The sequence below is a fragment of the Rhinatrema bivittatum genome, chromosome 4 (genome assembly GCF_901001135.1).
Source record: "Rhinatrema bivittatum chromosome 4, aRhiBiv1.1, whole genome shotgun sequence".
NCBI classification, from domain to species: Eukaryota; Metazoa; Chordata; class Amphibia; order Gymnophiona; family Rhinatrematidae; genus Rhinatrema; species Rhinatrema bivittatum.
In genome coordinates, this window is record NC_042618.1 from 486,011,094 (window position 1) to 486,031,035 (window position 19,942).

The 19,942-nt window shown below is 41.9% G+C and overlaps 1 protein-coding gene across 1 annotated transcript in view; it reads right to left on the reverse strand.

Moving 5' to 3' along the window:
• Positions 1 to 19,942, reverse strand: part of RFX4 (regulatory factor X4) — a 501,498-nt gene that overhangs the window by 315,222 nt on the left and 166,334 nt on the right. Inside the window, 1 exon segment of the mRNA XM_029597552.1 lies at positions 12,723 to 12,886. Within this exon segment, the coding sequence (XP_029453412.1) occupies positions 12,723 to 12,886 (164 nt within the window).

Below are 19,942 nucleotides of genomic sequence, written 5' to 3' on the forward strand. Positions count from 1 at the left end.
TCCTTATTTATAGCTATAGTTAGCCAGGGTTCCATGCCTGAGACACTTGAATGGCTACAATCATTGTTTTACCAAGACCTGGTAGAGACACAGCAAACACGTCGGCCTATAGGCCGATCTCTCTACTCAATGTTGATATTAATATATACGCTAAGGTCCTGGCCAATCGACTGGCAGATATTCTCCCTTCTTTATTTTCACCAGGTCAGGCTGGTTTTGTGAAAGGGAGACGATTGAGTATAAATATTAGATGTATCGCTCAGTTGTTAGATATCTGTCACCAACATCCCTATCAAAGACATACATCCCTATCAAAGACACATACTCTAATACTCTTGTCTACTGGGAATCATGCCACCAAAAAATCAAACAACTACTCAACAGTCTACACCTCATCTTAAATTCCTCCAAGACTGAGATCCTGCTCATCTCGCCTGAAAACAACACCAACAACAGTATACTTCCTACCAATCTTCCTACCACACAAACCAGAGACCTAGGAGTGATAATAGATAACCGGCTAAACTTCAAGGCCCACATCAACAAAACAACCAAAGACTGCTTCTATAAACTCCAGGTCCTGAAAAGGATAAGACCTCTTTTCCACGCTCAAGATTTCAGAACGATCATCCAAGCAGTCATATTTTCGAAACTGGACTACTGCAATTCCCTATTGCTAGGTCTACCTTCATCCTACTCCAAACCACTACAGATGGTTCAAAATTCAGCTGCCCGTATTCTGACAGGCGCAAGGAAAAGAGACCACATTTCACCAGTCCTGAAAGAGCTTCATTGGTTACCCGTATACTTCCGCATCATGTATAAAGCCATAACTATCACCTATAAAACTATTCATCAACTCACCACTCTCGATCTCCAATTCCCTCTCCAAGTACATAACTCTACTAGACCTACCAGAGATGCTTACAGAGGTTCCCTCCTGGTTCCCCCAGTGAAAACGACCAAACACATTACCCTAAGAGATCGTGCCACCTCCACAGCTGGCCCTCTACTGTGGAATTCCATTCCTACAGACCTCAGACAGGAGCCCTGCCTCCCAACTTTTAGGAAAAAACTTAAGACTTGGTTATTCAAGCAAGCTTTTCCGGACACAACCCAATGACTCCCAAAACACCTTACCATTTGTATATAACATTTATTTTGTATACTACATTTAAATTGTACATTGTTTAACCATTTCTATCCTCTCTTCTCTTTTTCCTTCTCCAAGTTTGGCCTCCATTGTTAAATGTAACTGTACCTTCTGTCACCTCAGTTCTGGTTCTATGTTTTTAAGTTCTATGTATTTATTGCACCCCCGTTCTATGTAAACCAGCAAGATATGTTTCATGATTGCCGGTATATAAAAACTCTAAATAAATAAATAAATAAATAAATAAATAAATAAAAAACATAAGTTTGTAGATCCTGTCCTGGTGGGATTTGATGCTGAGAAAGCATTTGACAGAGTCTCTTAGCCCTTTCTTCTGTTTGTGTTAGATAAGTTTGGTTTCTCTGGCTTTTATTTACAGGCTATCCAGGTGCTATATTCCAATTCCGGGGCGAGGGTCTTGGTAAACGGACACCTATCAATTCCTTTTTCTTTAACAAGAGGTACCCGACAAAGATGTCCCTTATCACTACTCTTGTTCATTTTGTCATGGAACACTTAGTGCATGCTCTTCAGGGTATTTGGACAATTATACAATCCTTAACAGAGTTACCTTACAGAGTATCTTTTTGTTTGCAGATGACATCTTGCTTTTTATTCCCCAAGCGCGCAAGTTCCTCCTGCGAATTTTGGAAACATTTGCCATCTTTGGTACTTTCTCAGGCCTCAAATTAAATCTGGAAAAGTCTGAAGCATTAGATATAATGGGCCACCTACAAGCATCCTGGACGGATATTTCCCTACGTTGGGTAACAAATTAGCTTAAATATCTGGGCATATATCTTCACAGGGACCCTGCTCAATGGTATTCGGTAAACATCCCACCTTTTATAGATACCATTCGAAAACTAACTCTAGGATGGATGCAACTCACTATTTCTTTAATGGGATGTATAACTATATTTAAAATGTCCCTCCTTCCGAAACTCCTCTATGTTTTACTAACGTTACCTCTTATTATAACCCTTTCAGACTTACGTAATCTACACAGGCTGAGTTCCTGTTTTTTATGGAGAAATTGAAGGGCGAAAATAGCTTTCAGGAAACTAATGATACCTGTGAGTGCGGGAGGTTGGGGATTCCCTAATATACAGCTATACAATTTAGCATGTGCACTTCATTCAGTTGGGGATTGGATTTTCGATAGTAATTGCTACTTGGATGTGCAGTTGGATTGCCACTACTTATTAACACTATTAGTATCATGGGATTCATTTACAGTTTGGCTACTTGTAACCTGGACTGGCCACTGTTGGAAACAGGATGCTGGGTCTGACCCAGTATGGCAATTTCTTATTTTATTTTTAGGTACTTACCTATCCCAACAGGGCTTACAATCTAAGTTTGTACCTGAGGCAATGGAGGGTAAAGTGACTTGCCCAAGGTCACAAGGAGCATCAGTGGGATTTGAACCCTGATTTGTAGCCTGCTCCTCCACACAATGCCACCTCTAGTCTTCCTCCTTTCTCTTGATATATCTGAAAAATATTTTGTCACCATGCTTTACCTATTTGGTGATCTTTTCTTCTGCTCGAGCTTTTGCAATCCTGATTTCTTTCCTCATTTCCTTCAGGTTCACCAGATATTTTTCCCTGTCCTCCTTTCTTTGACTTCCTTGGTACTTTTTGAATGCCGATCTGTTTGCTTCTATTTTCTCAGCCACCTTTTTGGAGAACCATATCGGTTTCTTTTTTCTCTTACTTTTATTTACTTTTATAAAGGTTTGTCTCCTTTGTTATAGCTCCTTTTAGTTTGGCCCTTTGTTGTTCCATTTCACCCATGTTCTCCCAGTTTTGCAGCTTCTCCTCGAGGTATGTTGCCATTTTACTCAAGTCTGTATTTTTTTAAATCCATGATCTTCATGAAACTTCCCTCCCTCTTGGTTGTTATATCAAACCATATAATCTGATAATCACTGGTGACTAGATAGGCTCCTATCTGGACATTAGCGTTACTGTCTCCATTTGCAAGTACCAGATTCAATAGTGCTTTTCCCCTCATGGGTTTCATCACAATGTGTCTGAGCAGAGCTCCTTGAAGGGTATCCACAGTCTCTCTACTTCTTGCAGATTCTTCAGCAGAGACTCTCCAATCCATGTCTGGCAGATTAAAATCTCCAAAGAACAATTATTCTACTTTACTTCCCACCTTTCAGATGTCTTCAGCCAGATCTCCATCCAGTTCTTCTGACTGATTTGGAGGTTTGTAGACCACACCAGTGTTAATGAAAGTACCATCATCTCTTTTTAAGACAGCACACAGTGCTTCCTCCTTTCCCTACAATCCCTGCATTTCAGTTGTTTGGATATTGTTTTTGACAAAAAGAGCTACTCTCCTCTCCCACTTCTGTCATCTCTATCCTTTCTGAACAGGTTATAGCCCGGTATGGCCATATCCCATTGATGAGACGACTCGAATCATGTTTCCATAATAGCAACGATACCCAAGCCCACTTCCACCATTAGGAATTGGAGATCTGGAGTTTTATTGCCCGGTCAACAAGCATTTATGCTCATAGCTTTCCAGCTTTTCTCACTCAGTTACTGCTCTTCCTGGTCACCTTTTCTGCTCTTTTGTTTAAAAGTGGACTGTTGAGCTAATTTTTAAAATTTCTCCACCCACTTCCTGTATTTGTCGGGAGGTGACATGCTAATCCCCATCCTCTGGTTTAAATGCCTTATTATATATGATTTGAATTTCTCACTTAGGATCCTTTTTCTTACCATGGACAGATGTAGGCCATCTTTACTATATAGCCTTTTACTGTTTTATACATGACCCCCATCCCCCAATATATTCATAACCTCCTTTCTTACATCATGTATATGGCTTAGCCTTTCCTTCTGCTTTCCATGAACAGGTAACACCTCTGAAAAGGCATTAGTTTTCACCATGTGCGCAATCTGTTTTACCTTTTTAGAGAAAAACTTAGAGAAATAGAGATCATTTAAAGGAATAAAATGTAGCTGTGCAGACCCTCACCATGGGATTGGAACAGTCTTCTGCAAGGTTCACTTACTACGCTTTTAAAAACCGTATTTCCAGAGATTCTCCTTTCAGCAGTTCCAATATTACTGGATCCCACTTCTACTTCCTCAGCAGCAACAACTTCCGGCTTACTCTAGGTAACATAAGCGCCATCAACCAAAAGCAAGGCAGCAGTTCCATCATGGACCAAGTTTTTGACCACCTTTCAAACCTAGCAACCATGCTCTCTGGAAAGGGGAAGAATCCAACACTACCTGGAAGAGTGGTGCAAGATCACCAAGGATTTCTGGGTTCTCAAGATTATGGAGTCTGGATATCACTTACATTTCTCCCTGCTTTCCACTCTTTCTCAAGGCTCAACCTTCAATCCGGACACTTCTCACGTGACACAAATCAACCTGGTGGTAGAGTTGCTCCTCAAACAGCAGGTGAAAGAACCAGTTCCATCTTATAACCATGGCTAGGGGTTCTACTCTTGCTACTTCCTTATCCCCAAGAAATCTAGGAAATGGAGACTCATTTTAGATTTAAGAAACCTGAACAAGCACATACTCTGGGAGAAATTCAAAATGAATTCCCTCTTTACAATTCTCCCCTTCATCCAGAGGGGTGAATGGCTGTGCGCTTTGGATCCAAAGGACGCTTAGGCACACATTCCCATCCGTCCCTCCCATTGGCATTACCTGAGCTTTATGGTATATTCTTCCCATTCTCAGTACAAAGTACTCCTCTTCGGCATATCAGCAGCACTGAGAGTGTTCACCAAATGCTTGGCTGTAACAGCAGCGCATTAGCTGTGATAGGGCATCTGAGTCTTCCCTTACTTGGACAACAGGTTTGTAACAGCAAATTTCCATGAAGGTATATTAACCTCCCTGCAAAATTTGTTTCAGTTCCTACAGTTGTTAGGTTTTCTGGTAAATTTTAAAAAGTAGACTAGTTGCCCCCAGAAAATCAAATTCTTCGGAGCATGCATAGATCCTCTGCTTGAGAAAACTTTCCTTCCATCAGACCAGGCGAACACTCTCAGGCCCCTTGTATATAGACTGTTGTTGACACAGATCAGTCAATGACCAGAAAAGTACTGGCCATTTTGGGCCACATGGTGGCTACAATTCACATAGTTTCATTAACCCACCTTCAAAAATTGCTCCAGAAGTGGAGGATCTCCTCCCAATGGAAATAGCTAACTCAAAGTAGAAATTTCACAAGAAATGAAGCAGGAACTATGCTAGTGGCTAGACCCCTACATCCTTCGGGAAGGCGCACCCCTCTGTTTGCTTCCTCACCCAAGTTAAATTGGCAATGGATGCATCCATAAAGAGAAGTGGGGGGGGGGGGGGGGGGCCCTTTCAAGCTCAAAGAATTTGAGACAATTTCAGATCAATCTCCTAGAATCAAGAGCGATCAGATATGCTCTAACAACTTAAACTTGCCACCTCCAAGGAAAGAGCATTCACATTCAAACCAACAACCAAATAGCCATGTTCAACATGAACAAGCAGTGAAGCCCAGGGTCATGGGCTTGCTGACATGGGAATGGACATGCAAACATCAAGCTGTCTTGCAAGCTACCTACCTTCCAGGGATCTCCAACACATTAGCAGATCGTCTCAGCAGAGTTTTTCCTCCACACGAATGGTCTCTGCAACAATCAACAGCCGACAGACTGATCAGTCTAAGGGGACTTCCAGTAATCGACCTCTTTGCATCAGAACAAAACAGAAAACTGGAAAAGTTTTGCTCCAATCTTCCCAACAAACTTTGATCCACTTAGGATGCTTTTCCCATGAAGGACTACTTCTGAATATCACTAAAACATAAATCATGATTTTTGACAGGTTCCCAACTGGACAATCCCCATAAATTTCTTTTTGATGACTCAAATTGGTTCAGCCCAAGTAAAGAGTCTTGGGGGATTAACTAGAATCTTAGTTGTTATGCACCAGAAATAAACACAGTTGTAAAGGCCACATTTTTTTAAACTAATGTGCAATTTAAAACTTTTACTTGAGTACTCAGCTTTTTGGATGCTGATATTTACTGGAATGGATTTACTGGGGATACCTCAATCCACATTGTGGGTTTTACAAATCGCACAAAACTCTGCAGTTCGACTTCTTACAGGCACTAGTAGCAGGAGCTAGATTACTCCAGTCATGTGTGAATTACACTTGCTTCCTGTGAATGCTAGAGTCACATATAAGATTGTGTCCAACATCCACAAACTTATGGATAATGTGGATTTTCCATGGATTTGTGCACTGTTAAAAGTGCACAGTCACAGTGCACCCTCCAGCCATCTCAGTCTTGGTTACTAATGATTCTATCTGATAAATCTGCAAGACGGATAAAACCCAGGAAATAACTTTGTCCATAGCAGGTCTTGTACTCTGGAATAGTCTTCCAGAACAGTTGAACTTAACATTATTCATTAAAACATTTAAGTAGCTATTGAAGAAGTTGTTCTTGTTTAAACAAGCTTATGATAAGGAAAAATCTCAATGGCTTATGTTTGTTGATTTTGTTAGTTGCGTCTTCATTTTGTTTTTATTGAATTTTATGACTGTTATTCTGTAAACCACCTTGAACTTTGTGCAAGCTGTATGCATGTTTTAAATAAATAAATAGATAAATAGATAAATAATGGAATGAAGATCTCATTGCCTCTTTCCCACCATATTCCACTAATAGCCAGCAAAAAGTGCTCAGAAACCGGGCCTGTCTGATACTAAGCGCTCTGGTGTGACCCAGACAAGTTTGGTTTGCATACCCGGTACAATTGTCCAGAAATTCTCTGATTACTCTCAGGTCACATCCATCCTTATTAACTCAACAGAGGGATGTCTGTTTCATCCAAACCTTCTCTCTCTCCTTCTCAACTTGATGGCTTGGATGTTGAATGCGCAATGATTGCCGAATTCTCCTTACCCAAAGAGGTTGAGGATATAATAATGACTGCCAGCAAACCTTCAATAAAGGAGAGCCTATGGTTTTAAATGGAAACAGTTCTCCACATGGTATCAATACAGTTCCTTGGATTCATTCACATGCGAACCTAAAGTCTTACTGATCCATTTGCTCTTTTCCTGCTTCAGGTCTTAGCACCTCATCAGTAAGAGTACATCTTAGTGCCATATAGCAGCTTACCAAGCTCAAATTGAGGGTAAGCCTATCTCCACTCATCCGTTAGTTTCTAAATTCATGAAAGGCTTATGGCATACTAAACCTCCAGTTGTAAATCTACCTGTTCCATGGACCTAAATGTGGTTCTTTCACAACTGATAAAGCTGTCATTTGAATCACGGGAATCAGTTTTTCACAAATTTCTAAAATGTGAAGTAATATTCCTGATAGCAGTCACATCAGTCAGAAGAGTCAGAGAGCTTCAGGCTTTGGTTTATTGCCCTCCTTATATGCAATTCTTCCATAATAGGGTGGTGTTATGCACCCACCCAAAGTTGCATTGCATTCAATAGTAGTATCAGCTTTCCACATTAATCAAGCCATCATGTTACGTACATTCTTCCTGAGGCCACATGCACATGAAGGTGAGAAAGTCCTTCATACATTTAGACTGTAAAAGAACCTTGGCTTATTACGAAAAACAAGAACTCAGTCAAATCAACAGGCTTCACAACTATTTATCTTATTTTCTTAACAGACTAGGCATAGCAGTGGCCAAACATATACTGACCAACTGGCTAGCAGACTGTATCACGTATTGCTATGTGCTAGCAGGCCTACAAGTTACAGATAACATTAAGGCCCATCAAGTTAGAGCCATGGTGGCATCAGTGGCTCATTTGTGAGCCATACCTCTTGAAGTCATCTGCAAAGCTGTAGCATGGTAGTCAGGACACACTTTGGCATCCCATTACGTTTGGACAATCTCTTAAAGGGTGATAGTAGATTCGGACAAGAAGTTTTGCATAACCTGTTCCCTCTCCACAGTAGGCTCTCTGTCTTTACTGGCTTATTCAGTAAACATTCTTCTGCATTCCTCAGGTTGGGACGCCCCCATATCATGGCTAATTCAGCCCTGCTTGTTGACAGAGAAAGCAAGTTTGCCTTCTGCAAACAGTGTTCTCCGTAGACAGCCAGAAGAATTAGCCATGCTACATACCCGCCTCCCTGGAGAATCGACTCTCTAGCTAGAATTAATTCTATAATTGACTGAGGGGCTCACAAGGCAACATTCATGCGGGAATTCCTGTACATGGTCAGAAGAACAAAAGCTCTACAAGCTTAGAATGAAGAGTCCATCCAGTGCCACTAGATGCCACCCCTCATCATGGCTAATTCATCTAGCTACCTATGAAGAATACTATTTATGGTAAGCAAACGTGCTATATTGACATTAGGTTTAAAGTTATCAGGCCTCATGAATTCAATAACTTTATATTTAACTGGTTATCTTCCAAAGAATAAAGCTAATTAAGCGGCCATGATGTGGAGTGGGGGGAGGGAAATAGGCGGCCCAAATCACAGAAAGCCCCCCAGCCAAAGTGCCACAAAATGAGCCCTGCCAGGCCGAATCCCCAACTCTTTGAGTTACATCGCTGATCAAACCCCTTGCCCCCATCCGGTTAGGCCAATGTTACCCTCTCCACTCCTCTCTGCTCCCTCCCTCCACCCCCCAGTACCTCTGTCTCATAAATAGATGTACATAAATCGATGTACAAGCCTTCCCTTAATCTGGGACCTCCCCAGCTACAGGCACACTCCAAGGCCCTCTAGTCATCGCACCCCCTCTACCGCTACTGTAAATATTGTTGTATTGATATTGTTTAGTTCCGAGTTTCCTCTGACACTGGCTCCTCTTCTTCCCAGTTTGAGTACCCCTGTTTTATTGTAACTTTCGCTTTCTCCTTGGTTATGTTAATGTTATTTCCCCATGTTCCATGTAAACCGATATGATATGATCTGTATCATGAATGTCGGTATAGAAAAGCACTAAATAAATAAATACATTTATACGGTGATCCCAGCGAGTTTCCGTGGTGACGCTGGAAGCTGCTGGGATCACCGTACAAATGCACAGCAACTGCAAGGACAGAAGGCCCTGACTAAGGCAAGACAGGTGGGAGTGGGAGGGGGCATTGGGTAACATTGACCTAACTGGGGCGATCCGACACAGATTGTATTTGTAATTGAGTACATAGATCAGAGACAGATTTTATTTTTATGTTTAAAACTGTTTATTGAAAGACAAACGTACACAAGAGCATGGTACACAATCAACGGATTTTATTTTTAATTGAATATTGAGTACATGGAAGTGTTTGGCCTGGCAGGGAGAGTTTGTAGCACTTTGGCTGGGGGGACTGTGATTTGGGCCATCAGACACGCGTGATTTCTTTTTCTCTCTTCACACCATGGCTATATTAAGAACATAAGAACATAAGAAATTGCCATGCTGGGACAGACCAAGGGTCCATCAAGCCCAGCATCCTGTTTCCAACAGAGGCCAAAAACCAGGCCACAAGAACCTGGCAATTACCCAAACACTAAGAAGAACCCATGCTACTGATGCAATTAATAGCAGTGGCTATTCCCTAAGTAAAATTGATTAATAGCCATTAATGGACTTCTCCTCCAAGAACTTATCCAAATCTTTTTTGAACCCAGCTACACTAACTGCACTAACTACCTTCTCTGGCAACAAATTCCAGAGCTTTATTGTGCGTTAAGTGAAAAAGAATTTTCTCCGATTAGTCTTAAATGTGTTACTTGCTAACTTCATGGAATGCCCCCTAGTCCTTCTATTATTCGAAAGTGTAAATAACCGAGTCACATCTACACGTTCAAGACCTCTCATGATCTTAAAGACCTCTATCATTTCCCCCCTCAGCCGTCTCTTCTCCAAGCTGAACAGCCCTAACCTCTTCAGCCTTTCCTCATAGGGGAGCTGTTCCATTCTTTTCAATACAGCCAGTTTAAGTCTAAAGTTATCTGGCCACATGAGGCTGGATAACTTTAAGACTGCTCTTAAAGAGGCCTAAAGTTATTCAGGGATGTATCACATGATATATTACATGATTATAGCCCTTTTGCGGCAATATCATGCGATATTTGACTAGAAACCTGCCCCTATTATAATGAGCTGCTTTGCCTGGCATGTACATGCATACATTTTACAAATTCAATCAAAGCAGCTCATGCATACCTAATCCAATGAAAATAACACGGCTGATTTAGAAATTTTCAGCCATGTTATTTTATGTACACCTTTCCCAAAAATGTTATTCTTCCATGGGAGCATCCAAGACCCCAAGACGAGTCCTGATGCTTCAATGTAGAAAAAAAGGACCCTGCTACCCAACACGACATCCACTCCCTAGACGCCTGCCTACCCTGGGCCACCAATTGAGGCGGGCCAGAAAAAAAAAAGTTAAAAAATACATTAAAGTTGCCACACAATGATGACCTCCCTCCCTTGGCCAACGACCTCAACCCCCAGCCCCCCTTTCCATTGAAATAGGCAGGTAGTGGACACCCCCCAACTCCAATTCTTAAAAAATAGCATTGGTGGCCTAGAAGTGCCACAGCTTGGACCCCTCCCCACAGACCATTACCTTCAAATCCTCATTGGTGTTCAGTGTGAAATCTGGAGGTGCCCCCTAGCCCTGGGTAGTGCCATTTTCCAAAATAGCACTGACCAGGCCTTGTCGCTATCAAGAGACAGAGGCAAGGTCCGGGGACGGGACTTAGACGCAGCAACTTTCATCTATTATTTTACTGTTTTTTGCGAGCCACCTTGATTGGTAGCTCTGGGATGGGGTGGGGTCTAAGACTCCCTCATGACTTTTATTTTTTATTCTGGGGGGGAACTGCAGGGCCCTTTAAAGTGACTGCGGCCCCGTGCGTTGGGGTCTTCATCGTACTTTGACTAGGCCTCAGCTGCGTTCTTTTGCCTGAGACCAGCAATACTGCCATGATATTTTGTCAGGGAGAGGCACATTATAGCAGGGCTGCTCCCTTCCGTGATATTAGGCCCCCTCCTGCAATAAAGTATCACAGCTTAGTGAATCCAGGCCATAGCCGAATGCAGCTGAAAATTGGCCTAGTTATCTGGATAACTTCACCATGCATCAGAACGCTTCTATTTTATCTGCCTACATTCTAGTTATTTGTCTAAAATTTAGCCATATAAGTGCCCCCAATATTAACTGGATAATTCATAAGTTATCCAGCTAACTGCCGGTGAATATTGACCTCCTCAGTTTTTACCTCTTCACCCTCTCTGCTATTTCTTTTCTTCTAGGGGTCCTTGTGCCTCACTTACGCCAGAATACAAATATCTTGAACTCAGAAGGGTGCTCAGCACTGTACCACTCCCTATTTTAAGAACAGACTTTGTACTAATGCCTTACAAACATACTCTACTTTTAAAGTTCAGTCATACTATCTGCCATTACATGCTACAGAAAACAACTACACACTATGTCAGACAACTCCATTGCACGCTTTCAAAATAATTAATTGAACTGCAACAGCAGTACCAGTCCTCAAAAAGAACTATTGCATATTGAGAAAATCCTAATTAGTATGAAGGAATGAAAAAGTGCGGAAAAAGGTAATAAGTTATCAGCACTAGAAGTTATTGCTCCCATATGAAAGCTGGGCTTTAGACTTGTGTTCCTCTATTGCTGAGCATGATTAGTCCAGGCTGTGCTGAATCTCTCTCGGCAGAGAACAGCCCTCTGCTTCCTCCTCCAGCCCTTCTGAGCAGACAGAGCAAAGGGAGATGACGGGGGAGATTAGAAGGAGGTGATAGAGGGTGGGAAGAGAGGTTGGGGGATAACAGGGGGATCGACTGGGGTATATGTGTTGTAAGAGAGGGGGGAACAAGGGTAGGGGGCAGTATTCATGTGTGGGGAAGAGGAGGGGTGTGTGTGTCACATACTGGGTGGGATTTTAGAGAGAGGCAACAAGGAGGAGCAGGACCGGAGCATGGTACAGACACCTCCCTCTTCCCTTCCGCATCCACTGCAATTAGAAACAAGATCAGGGGAGAACGGATCCTGGAACTTCCCTTCCCTTCTCCCCAGATCCTGAAACCTGCTCTGATTCTTGATATAACTTTTCTTCACCCAAGAAAAATTTAATAAATCATGTAAAAGATGGACATGTTTGTCAATTTGCTTCAGAATTTATTCTATCTCTGAGCTACCACAGAAAACTAAGGAACTACCTTAGACCTTCTGCTTCCTGATGTCCAACCTGGGGGGTGTTACAGGGATGACAGGGAGTGACGGCGCCAAAATCATAAAAGCATCACTGGATGTGCCTCACAAGCACTCATACCTGCTGGCTGCATGTGTATCGGGCACTGCCACACTTAGTGGTGCTAAACCCATCAACCTTGTACTTAACAGCTTTAAGATTGTACCCAATGGCTCCATCTCTGAACCTGAAAGGCTCGGGGTCTGTCTCCAGCACTGCTGTAACCAGAGCTGAGTCTGCAGCTGACACTGCTGTATGTGTATGGCTGTGACTGACACAGAGATATATATATACATAATCATTATGTTGTGTTAATCAGCACAGAGATTCTCACCTGTCTGGTAATGCCTGCAATACTGTGGGCATCAGTACTCCAGATATAGCTTTATACAGAATGGAGTCACAAACCCCAACAATATTCACTACGGTGGAAGATCCCAGCACAGGGAGCATATGAGGCGGCATTCCCTGCCAGAAATGCAGAAGGAAACTCTGCACCTGTAACGACAGACAGATTTCTGCATCTACTTGCACATCTACGTTTATAAATACAAACGCATGTATCTATATATACAGCCATAAACAGTGATGCACACTGCCATGGTTTCAGATGTACATATGTACATACACCCTTGAAATATCTCTCTGTCTCTCCACATATGTACAACACTCATACCCACTCCCCTCTTGGTCATGCTATCGTTAAGACAGCCGGCTGCACCACTGAATATCCCTCCAAAGTTAGCCGGCTAACAGGGTCATTTATCATTTCACGTTAGGGCCTTAACACACACGATAACACCGTAAGGCATGTGTTAAATAGCACAACGCGTGCTAGTATGCAAATGTGACATTTACTATGCAAGTGGGAGGAGTTTGGGCAGAGTTAACGATAATGAACGGCTCCTAACATTAAATGCAATAGAGTAACACAGGTTTTAAGATCAGAAATAACTTTGCCTTTTTTCTGCATGTTGTGTCCGTGTACCGTGTTAGTGAGACCGAGATTCCCTGCAGAGACCAATATTTCACTTTACTATTTGTAAGAGGGGGTACTTTTATCTTGATGTAGGGTTTAGGGGGTAGTTTTACATACACAGTAGGAGGTACAAACAGCAAAGTTGACATCACTGAAGATTTTCAGCTGTTTGAATCGATGAAAGGTACAAGATTTGTATAATGCACTCTCTACCTATCTTCAAATAAGCTAGGTAGAGAATACACCAAGCTAAGTAGAGAGTGTGGTGTACAAATCTACTCCTCTTGTACCTTCCATCGATTCAAACAGCAGAAAATCTTCAGTGATGTCAGAGGTATGAACAGCACAGTTACCACCCATGAAGATTATGTGATTTGGAGTCATGAAAGATATAAAAAGATAAGATTTGTACAATGTACTCTCGACCTGGCGTGATGCACTCTCTATCTAGCTGCTATCAAGCTAGGTCAAGAGTATAAATATCATTTTGTGTACCTTTCATCACTCCAGATTACATAAAATCTTTACTGATGGTAACTGTGCTGTTCGTACCTCTGATTGTGCATGTAAAACTTCCCCTAAACCTAGGCCACCACCAAAACCTCACCCTGAGTTACTAGTTGCCCCGATACAGTGGTATAAATAGTTTACTTTTATTTTATTATTTATTTAGTGCTTTTTTATACCGGCATTCATGATACATGTCATATCATGTCGGTTTACAAATAACAAGGCTCTTAACCTAACTAATATAAACATGGGATAGAGAAGACAAAAGTTACAATGAACAGGGGTGCCGGAACTGGGAAGAGGAAGATATAGCAGACAGAAACTAGATAACTGTATCATTTATTTACAAATTATTGAGTGATCGTTCGTAACAGCTGGGGGGCTCTGAGGTTTATGGAAAGGCCTGTTTAAATAATAATACTTATATGCGAGCCTTATAAAAAACGTCTCTCTTTCTCTCTCTCTCTCCAACAGCCCAAATATCACAGGTGAAATTTATAGAACAATGATGAATCTAGCTCATTGAAACCTATCCATGGTGTGGAAATTAATGCTGGTATTTTACAGTCTGTGTGGTGGGAGCTGCACAGTTTATAAAATACTGTGTATTTCACCTCCAAAAGTACACACAAATATGTCCAATACAAGAAAACATATTTGTCTATCCACATCAACGCGCTTGCGCAAGTTTGAAAATCTACCCCTATATGAGTATCTTACAAAATAGCAGCTTCTGTACCCCTCTATGTGTATCTTACACAATAGCAGCTGCTGCAACCCTCTATGTGTATCTTACAAAATAGCAGCTGCTGCACCCCTATATGTGTATCTTACAAAATAGCAGCTTCTGTACCCCTATATGTGTATCTTACAAAATAGCAGCTACTGCACCCCTCTATGTGTATCTTACAAAATAGCAGCTGCTGCACCCCTATATGTGTATCTTACAAAATAGCTTCTGTACCCCTATATGCGTATCTTACAAAATAGAAGCTACTGTACCCCTATATGTGTATCTTACAAAATAGCAGCTACTGTACCCCTATATGCGTGTCTTACAAAATAGCAGCTACTGTACCCCTATATGTGTATCTTACAAAATAGCAGCTACTGTACCCCTATATGCGTGTCTTACAAAATAGCAGCTACTGTACCCCTATATGCGTGTCTTACAAAATAGCAGCTGCTGCACCTCTATGTGTATCTTACAAAATAGCAGCTACTGCACCTCTATATGTGTATCTTACAAAATAGCAGCTACTGCACCTCTATATGTGTATCTTACAAAATAGCAGCTTCTGTACCCCTATATGCGTATCTTACAAAATAGCAGCTACTGCACCTCTATATGTGTATCTTACAAAATAGCAGCTACTGCACCTCTATGTGTATCTTACAAAATAGCAGCTACTGTACCCCTATATGTGTATCTTACAAAATAGCAGCTACTGCACCTCTATATGTGTATCTTACAAAATAGCAGCTTCTGTACCCCTATATGCGTATCTTACAAATAGAAGCTACTGTACCCCTATATGTGTATCTTACAAAATAGCAGCTACTGTACCCCTATATGCGTGTCTTACAAAATAGCAGCTACTGTACCCCTATATGCGTGTCTTACAAAATAGCAGCTGCTGCACCTCTATGTGTATCTTACAAAATAGCAGCTGCTGTACCCCTATATGTGTATCTTACAAAATAGCAGCTACTGTACCCCTATATGCGTGTCTTACAAAATAGCAGCTACTGCACCCCTATATGCGTATCTTACAAAATAGCAGCTGCTGCACCCCTATATGCGTATCTTACAAAATAGCAGCTGCCGCACCCCTATATGTGTATCTTACAAAATAGCAGCTTCTGTACCCCTATATGTGTATCTTACAAAATAGCAGCTACTGCACCCCTATATGTGTATCTTACAAAATAGCAGCTTCTGTACCCCTATATGTGTATCTTACAAAATAGCAGCTACCTCACCCCTATATATGTATCTTACAAAATAGCAGCTACCGCACCCCTATATGTGTATCTTACAAAACAGCAGCTACCGCACCTCTATATGTGTATCTTACAAAATAGCAGCTACTGTACCCCTATATGTGTATCTTACAAAATAGCAGCTACTATACCCCTATATGTGTATCTTACAAAATAGCAGCTACTGTACCCCTATATGTGTATCTTACAAAATAGCAGCTACTATACCCCTATATGCGTATCTTACAAAACAGCAGCTACTGTACCCCTATATGCGTGTCTTACAAAATAGCAGCTACTGCACCCCTATATGCGTATCTTACAAAACAGCAGCTACTGTACCCCTATATGCATGTCTTACAAAATAGCAGCTACTGCACCCCTATATGCGTGTCTTACAAAATAGCAGCTACTGTACCCCTATATGCGTGTCTTACAAAATAGCAGCTGCTGCACCCCTATATGCGTGTCTTACAAAACAGCAGCTATTGTACCCCTATATGCGTGTCTTACAAAATAGCAGCTACTGCACCCCTATATGCGTGTCTTACAAAATAGCAGCTACTGCACCTCTATATGTGTATCTTACAAAATAACAGCTACTATACCCCTATATGCGTATCTTACAAAATAGCAGCTACTGCACCTCTATGTGTATCTTACAAAACAGCAGCTACTGTACCCCTATATGCGTGTCTTACAAAATAGCAGCTACTGCACCCCTATATGCATATCTTACAAAACAGCAGCTACTGTACCCCTATATGCGTGTCTTACAAAATAGCAGCTACTGCACCCCTATATGCGTATCTTACAAAACAGCAGCTACAGCATCCCTATATGCGTGTCTTACAAAATAGCAGCTACCGCACCCTTATATGTGTATCTTACAAAATAACAGCTACTGCACCTCTATTTGTGTATCTTACAATATAGCAGCTGGTGTACCCCTATATGCGTATCTTACAAAATAGCAGCTACTGTACCCCTATATGCGTATCTTACAAAATAGCAGCTACTGCACCCTTATATGTGTATCTTACAAAATAGCAGCTACTGTACCCCTATATGCATATCTTACAAAATAGCAGCTACTGCACCTCTATATGTGTATCTTACAAAATAACAGCTACTGCACCTCTATATGTGTATCTTACAAAATAGCAGGTACTGTAACCCTATATGCGTATCTTACAAAATAGCAGCTACTGCACCTCTATATGTGTATCTTACAAAATAGCAGCTACTGCACCCCTATATGTGTATCTTACAAAATAGCAGCTTCTGTACCCCTATATGCGTGTCTTAGAAAATAGCAGCTACTGTACCCCTATATGCGTGTCTTACAAAATAGCAGCTACTGTACCCCTATATGTGTATCTTACAAAATAGCAGCTACTGTACCCCTATATGCGTGTCTTACAAAATAGCAGCTGCTGCACCTCTATGTGTATCTTACAAAATAGCAGCTACTGCACCCCTATATGTGTATCTTACAAAATAGCAGCTACTGCACCTCTATATGTGTATCTTACAAAATAGCAGCTACTGCACCTCTATATGTGTATCTTACAAAATAGCAGGTACTGTAACCCTATATGCGTATCTTACAAAATAGCAGCTACTGCACCTCTATATGTGTATCTTACAAAATAGCAGGTACTGTAACCCTATATGCGTATCTTACAAAATAGCAGCTACTGCACCTCTATATGTGTATCTTACAAAATAGCAGCTTCTATACCCCTATATGCGTATCTTACAAAATAGCAGCTACTGCACATACTTCAGAACCCCAGAAATGCCACTAGACTGCTCCATTTTTTTTTACCAGTAAAATGTATGCGTGAAAACAAAATTACATGCAAAGTCTCAACATTTATAAAATGTACTTGCTATTTTTATGCATAAAACATCTCTGAAATTTCACTCCAATGGTTTCTGATTGTTTCGCTAAATATAATTTTATTAGCAAAGAGGCCAATATTCAGTGTTACTTAGCCGGATAAGTAGCAACTTATCTGGCCAAGTGGTGGCGGCTGAATATCTGGCTAGACAAAAAAGATGACTAGGAAGAAGAAGAATCTTATGGAGAAAAGTTGGAAAGCTATGACCACAAATGCTTGTAGTTTGGGCAATAAAATCCCACACCTGCGGGCCTTAATGGTGAAAGCAGACTTGGACATTGTTGCTGATACAGAGACATGGTTCACTGGGTCTCATGATTGGGATAGGACCATCCCAGGCTATAACTTGATAAGGAAGGACAGAGAGGACAGAAAAGGGGGAGGAATAGCTATGTCAAAAACAATATCCAAGCATTTAAAATGCAAGCGACATGGGGAAGAGAAGAAGCATTATGGACAGCCCTAACAAAAGCAGATGGTGCTTCCATTTTTACTTGTGTGGTCTACAGGCCTCCGACTCAGAAGAACTAGACAGAGATCTGGTCAAAGAAATCCAAAAGGTGGGAAAAAAGGGCAAAGTCTGTCTTGTTGGAGATTTAAATCTGCTGGACGTAGACTGGAGAATCCCTTCTGCAGAATCTAAGAGAAGTAGAGAGATAGTGGATGCCCTGCAAGGGGCTCTGTTCAAACAAATGGTAATGGATCCCACGAGGGAGGGAGTTATACTTGATTTAGTGCTCACTAACGGAGATAATGTCTCTGATGTCCGGGTGGGTGCCCACCTCAGCACCAGTCATCATTAAACGGTAAGGTTTGATATTGCAAATAGGATACGGAGTGATCACATGAAGACCTGAGTTCTGAATTTCAAAAATACGGAATTTGTCAAAATGGGGAAATACCTGGAGGAAGAACTAGAAGACTGGGAGAAAATGGGAGAGGTGAAACAACAGTGGGCCAAACTAAAAGGAGCAATTACAAAGGCAACAAGTTAGAAAAGTAGACAAAGGTAAGAGGAATAAGAAACCAATCTGGTTCTCAAAGGATGTGGATGATGTAATAAAAGCAAAAAAAACAAAAACCAGCATTCAAGAAATATAAAGTTTCCCAAATAGAGGAACAAAGGGACAAATATCTGGAGAAACTGAGGGAGACGAAGAAAGAAAAAAGCAAGAGGTCAGGCGGAAGAAAGGCTTACCAAGAGGTAAACAGAGGTGACAGAACATTTTTCAGATATGTCAGGGAAAGAAGAAAGATCAGAAGTGGTAGAGTGAAACTTAAAGATGACAATGATCAATGTGTGGAGAGAGATGAAGAAATGGCAGAAACATTAAACAAATACTTCAGTTCGGTGTTCACTAAAGAGGACCCTGGAGAAGGACCATCACTGGTTGACAAGACTGTGGATGGGGGTGGATGTGGAGCAGATGTAACTCCATTTACAGAAGATAATGTATGGGAAGAGCTGGGGAAACTGAAAGTGGACAAAGCCATGGGGCCGGATGAGGTTCATCCCAGGATACTGAGGGAGCTCAGAGATGAGCTGGCGGCTCCGCTGTGTGACCTGTTCAATAGATCCCTGGAAAGTGGACAAAGCCATTGGGCCGGATGAGGTTCATCCCAGGATACTGAGGGAGCTCAGAGATGAGCTGGCGGCTCCGCTGTGTGACCTGTTCAATAGATCCCTGGAAAGTGGACAAAGCCATGGGGCCTGATGAGGTTCATCCCAGGATACTGAGGAAGCTCAGAGATGTGCTGGGGGCTCCGCTGTGTGACCTGCTCAATAGATCCCTGGAAAGTGGACAAAGCCATGGGGCCTGATGAGGTTCATCCCAGGATACTGAGGGAGCTCAGAGATGAGCTGGCGGCTCCGCTGTGTGACCTGTTCAATAGATCCCTGGAAAGTGGACAAAGCCATGGGGCCTGATGAGGTTCATCCCAGGATACTGAGGGAGCTCAGAGATGAGCTGGCGGCTCCGCTGTGTGACCTGTTCAATAGATCCCTGGAAAGTGGACAAAGCCATGGGGCCGGATGAGGTTCATCCCAGGATACTGAGGGAGCTCAGAGATGAGCTGGCGGCTCCGCTGTGTGACCTGTTCAATAGATCCCTGGAAAGTGGACAAAGCCATGGGGCCGGATGAGGTTCATCCCAGGATACTGAGGGAGCTCAGAGA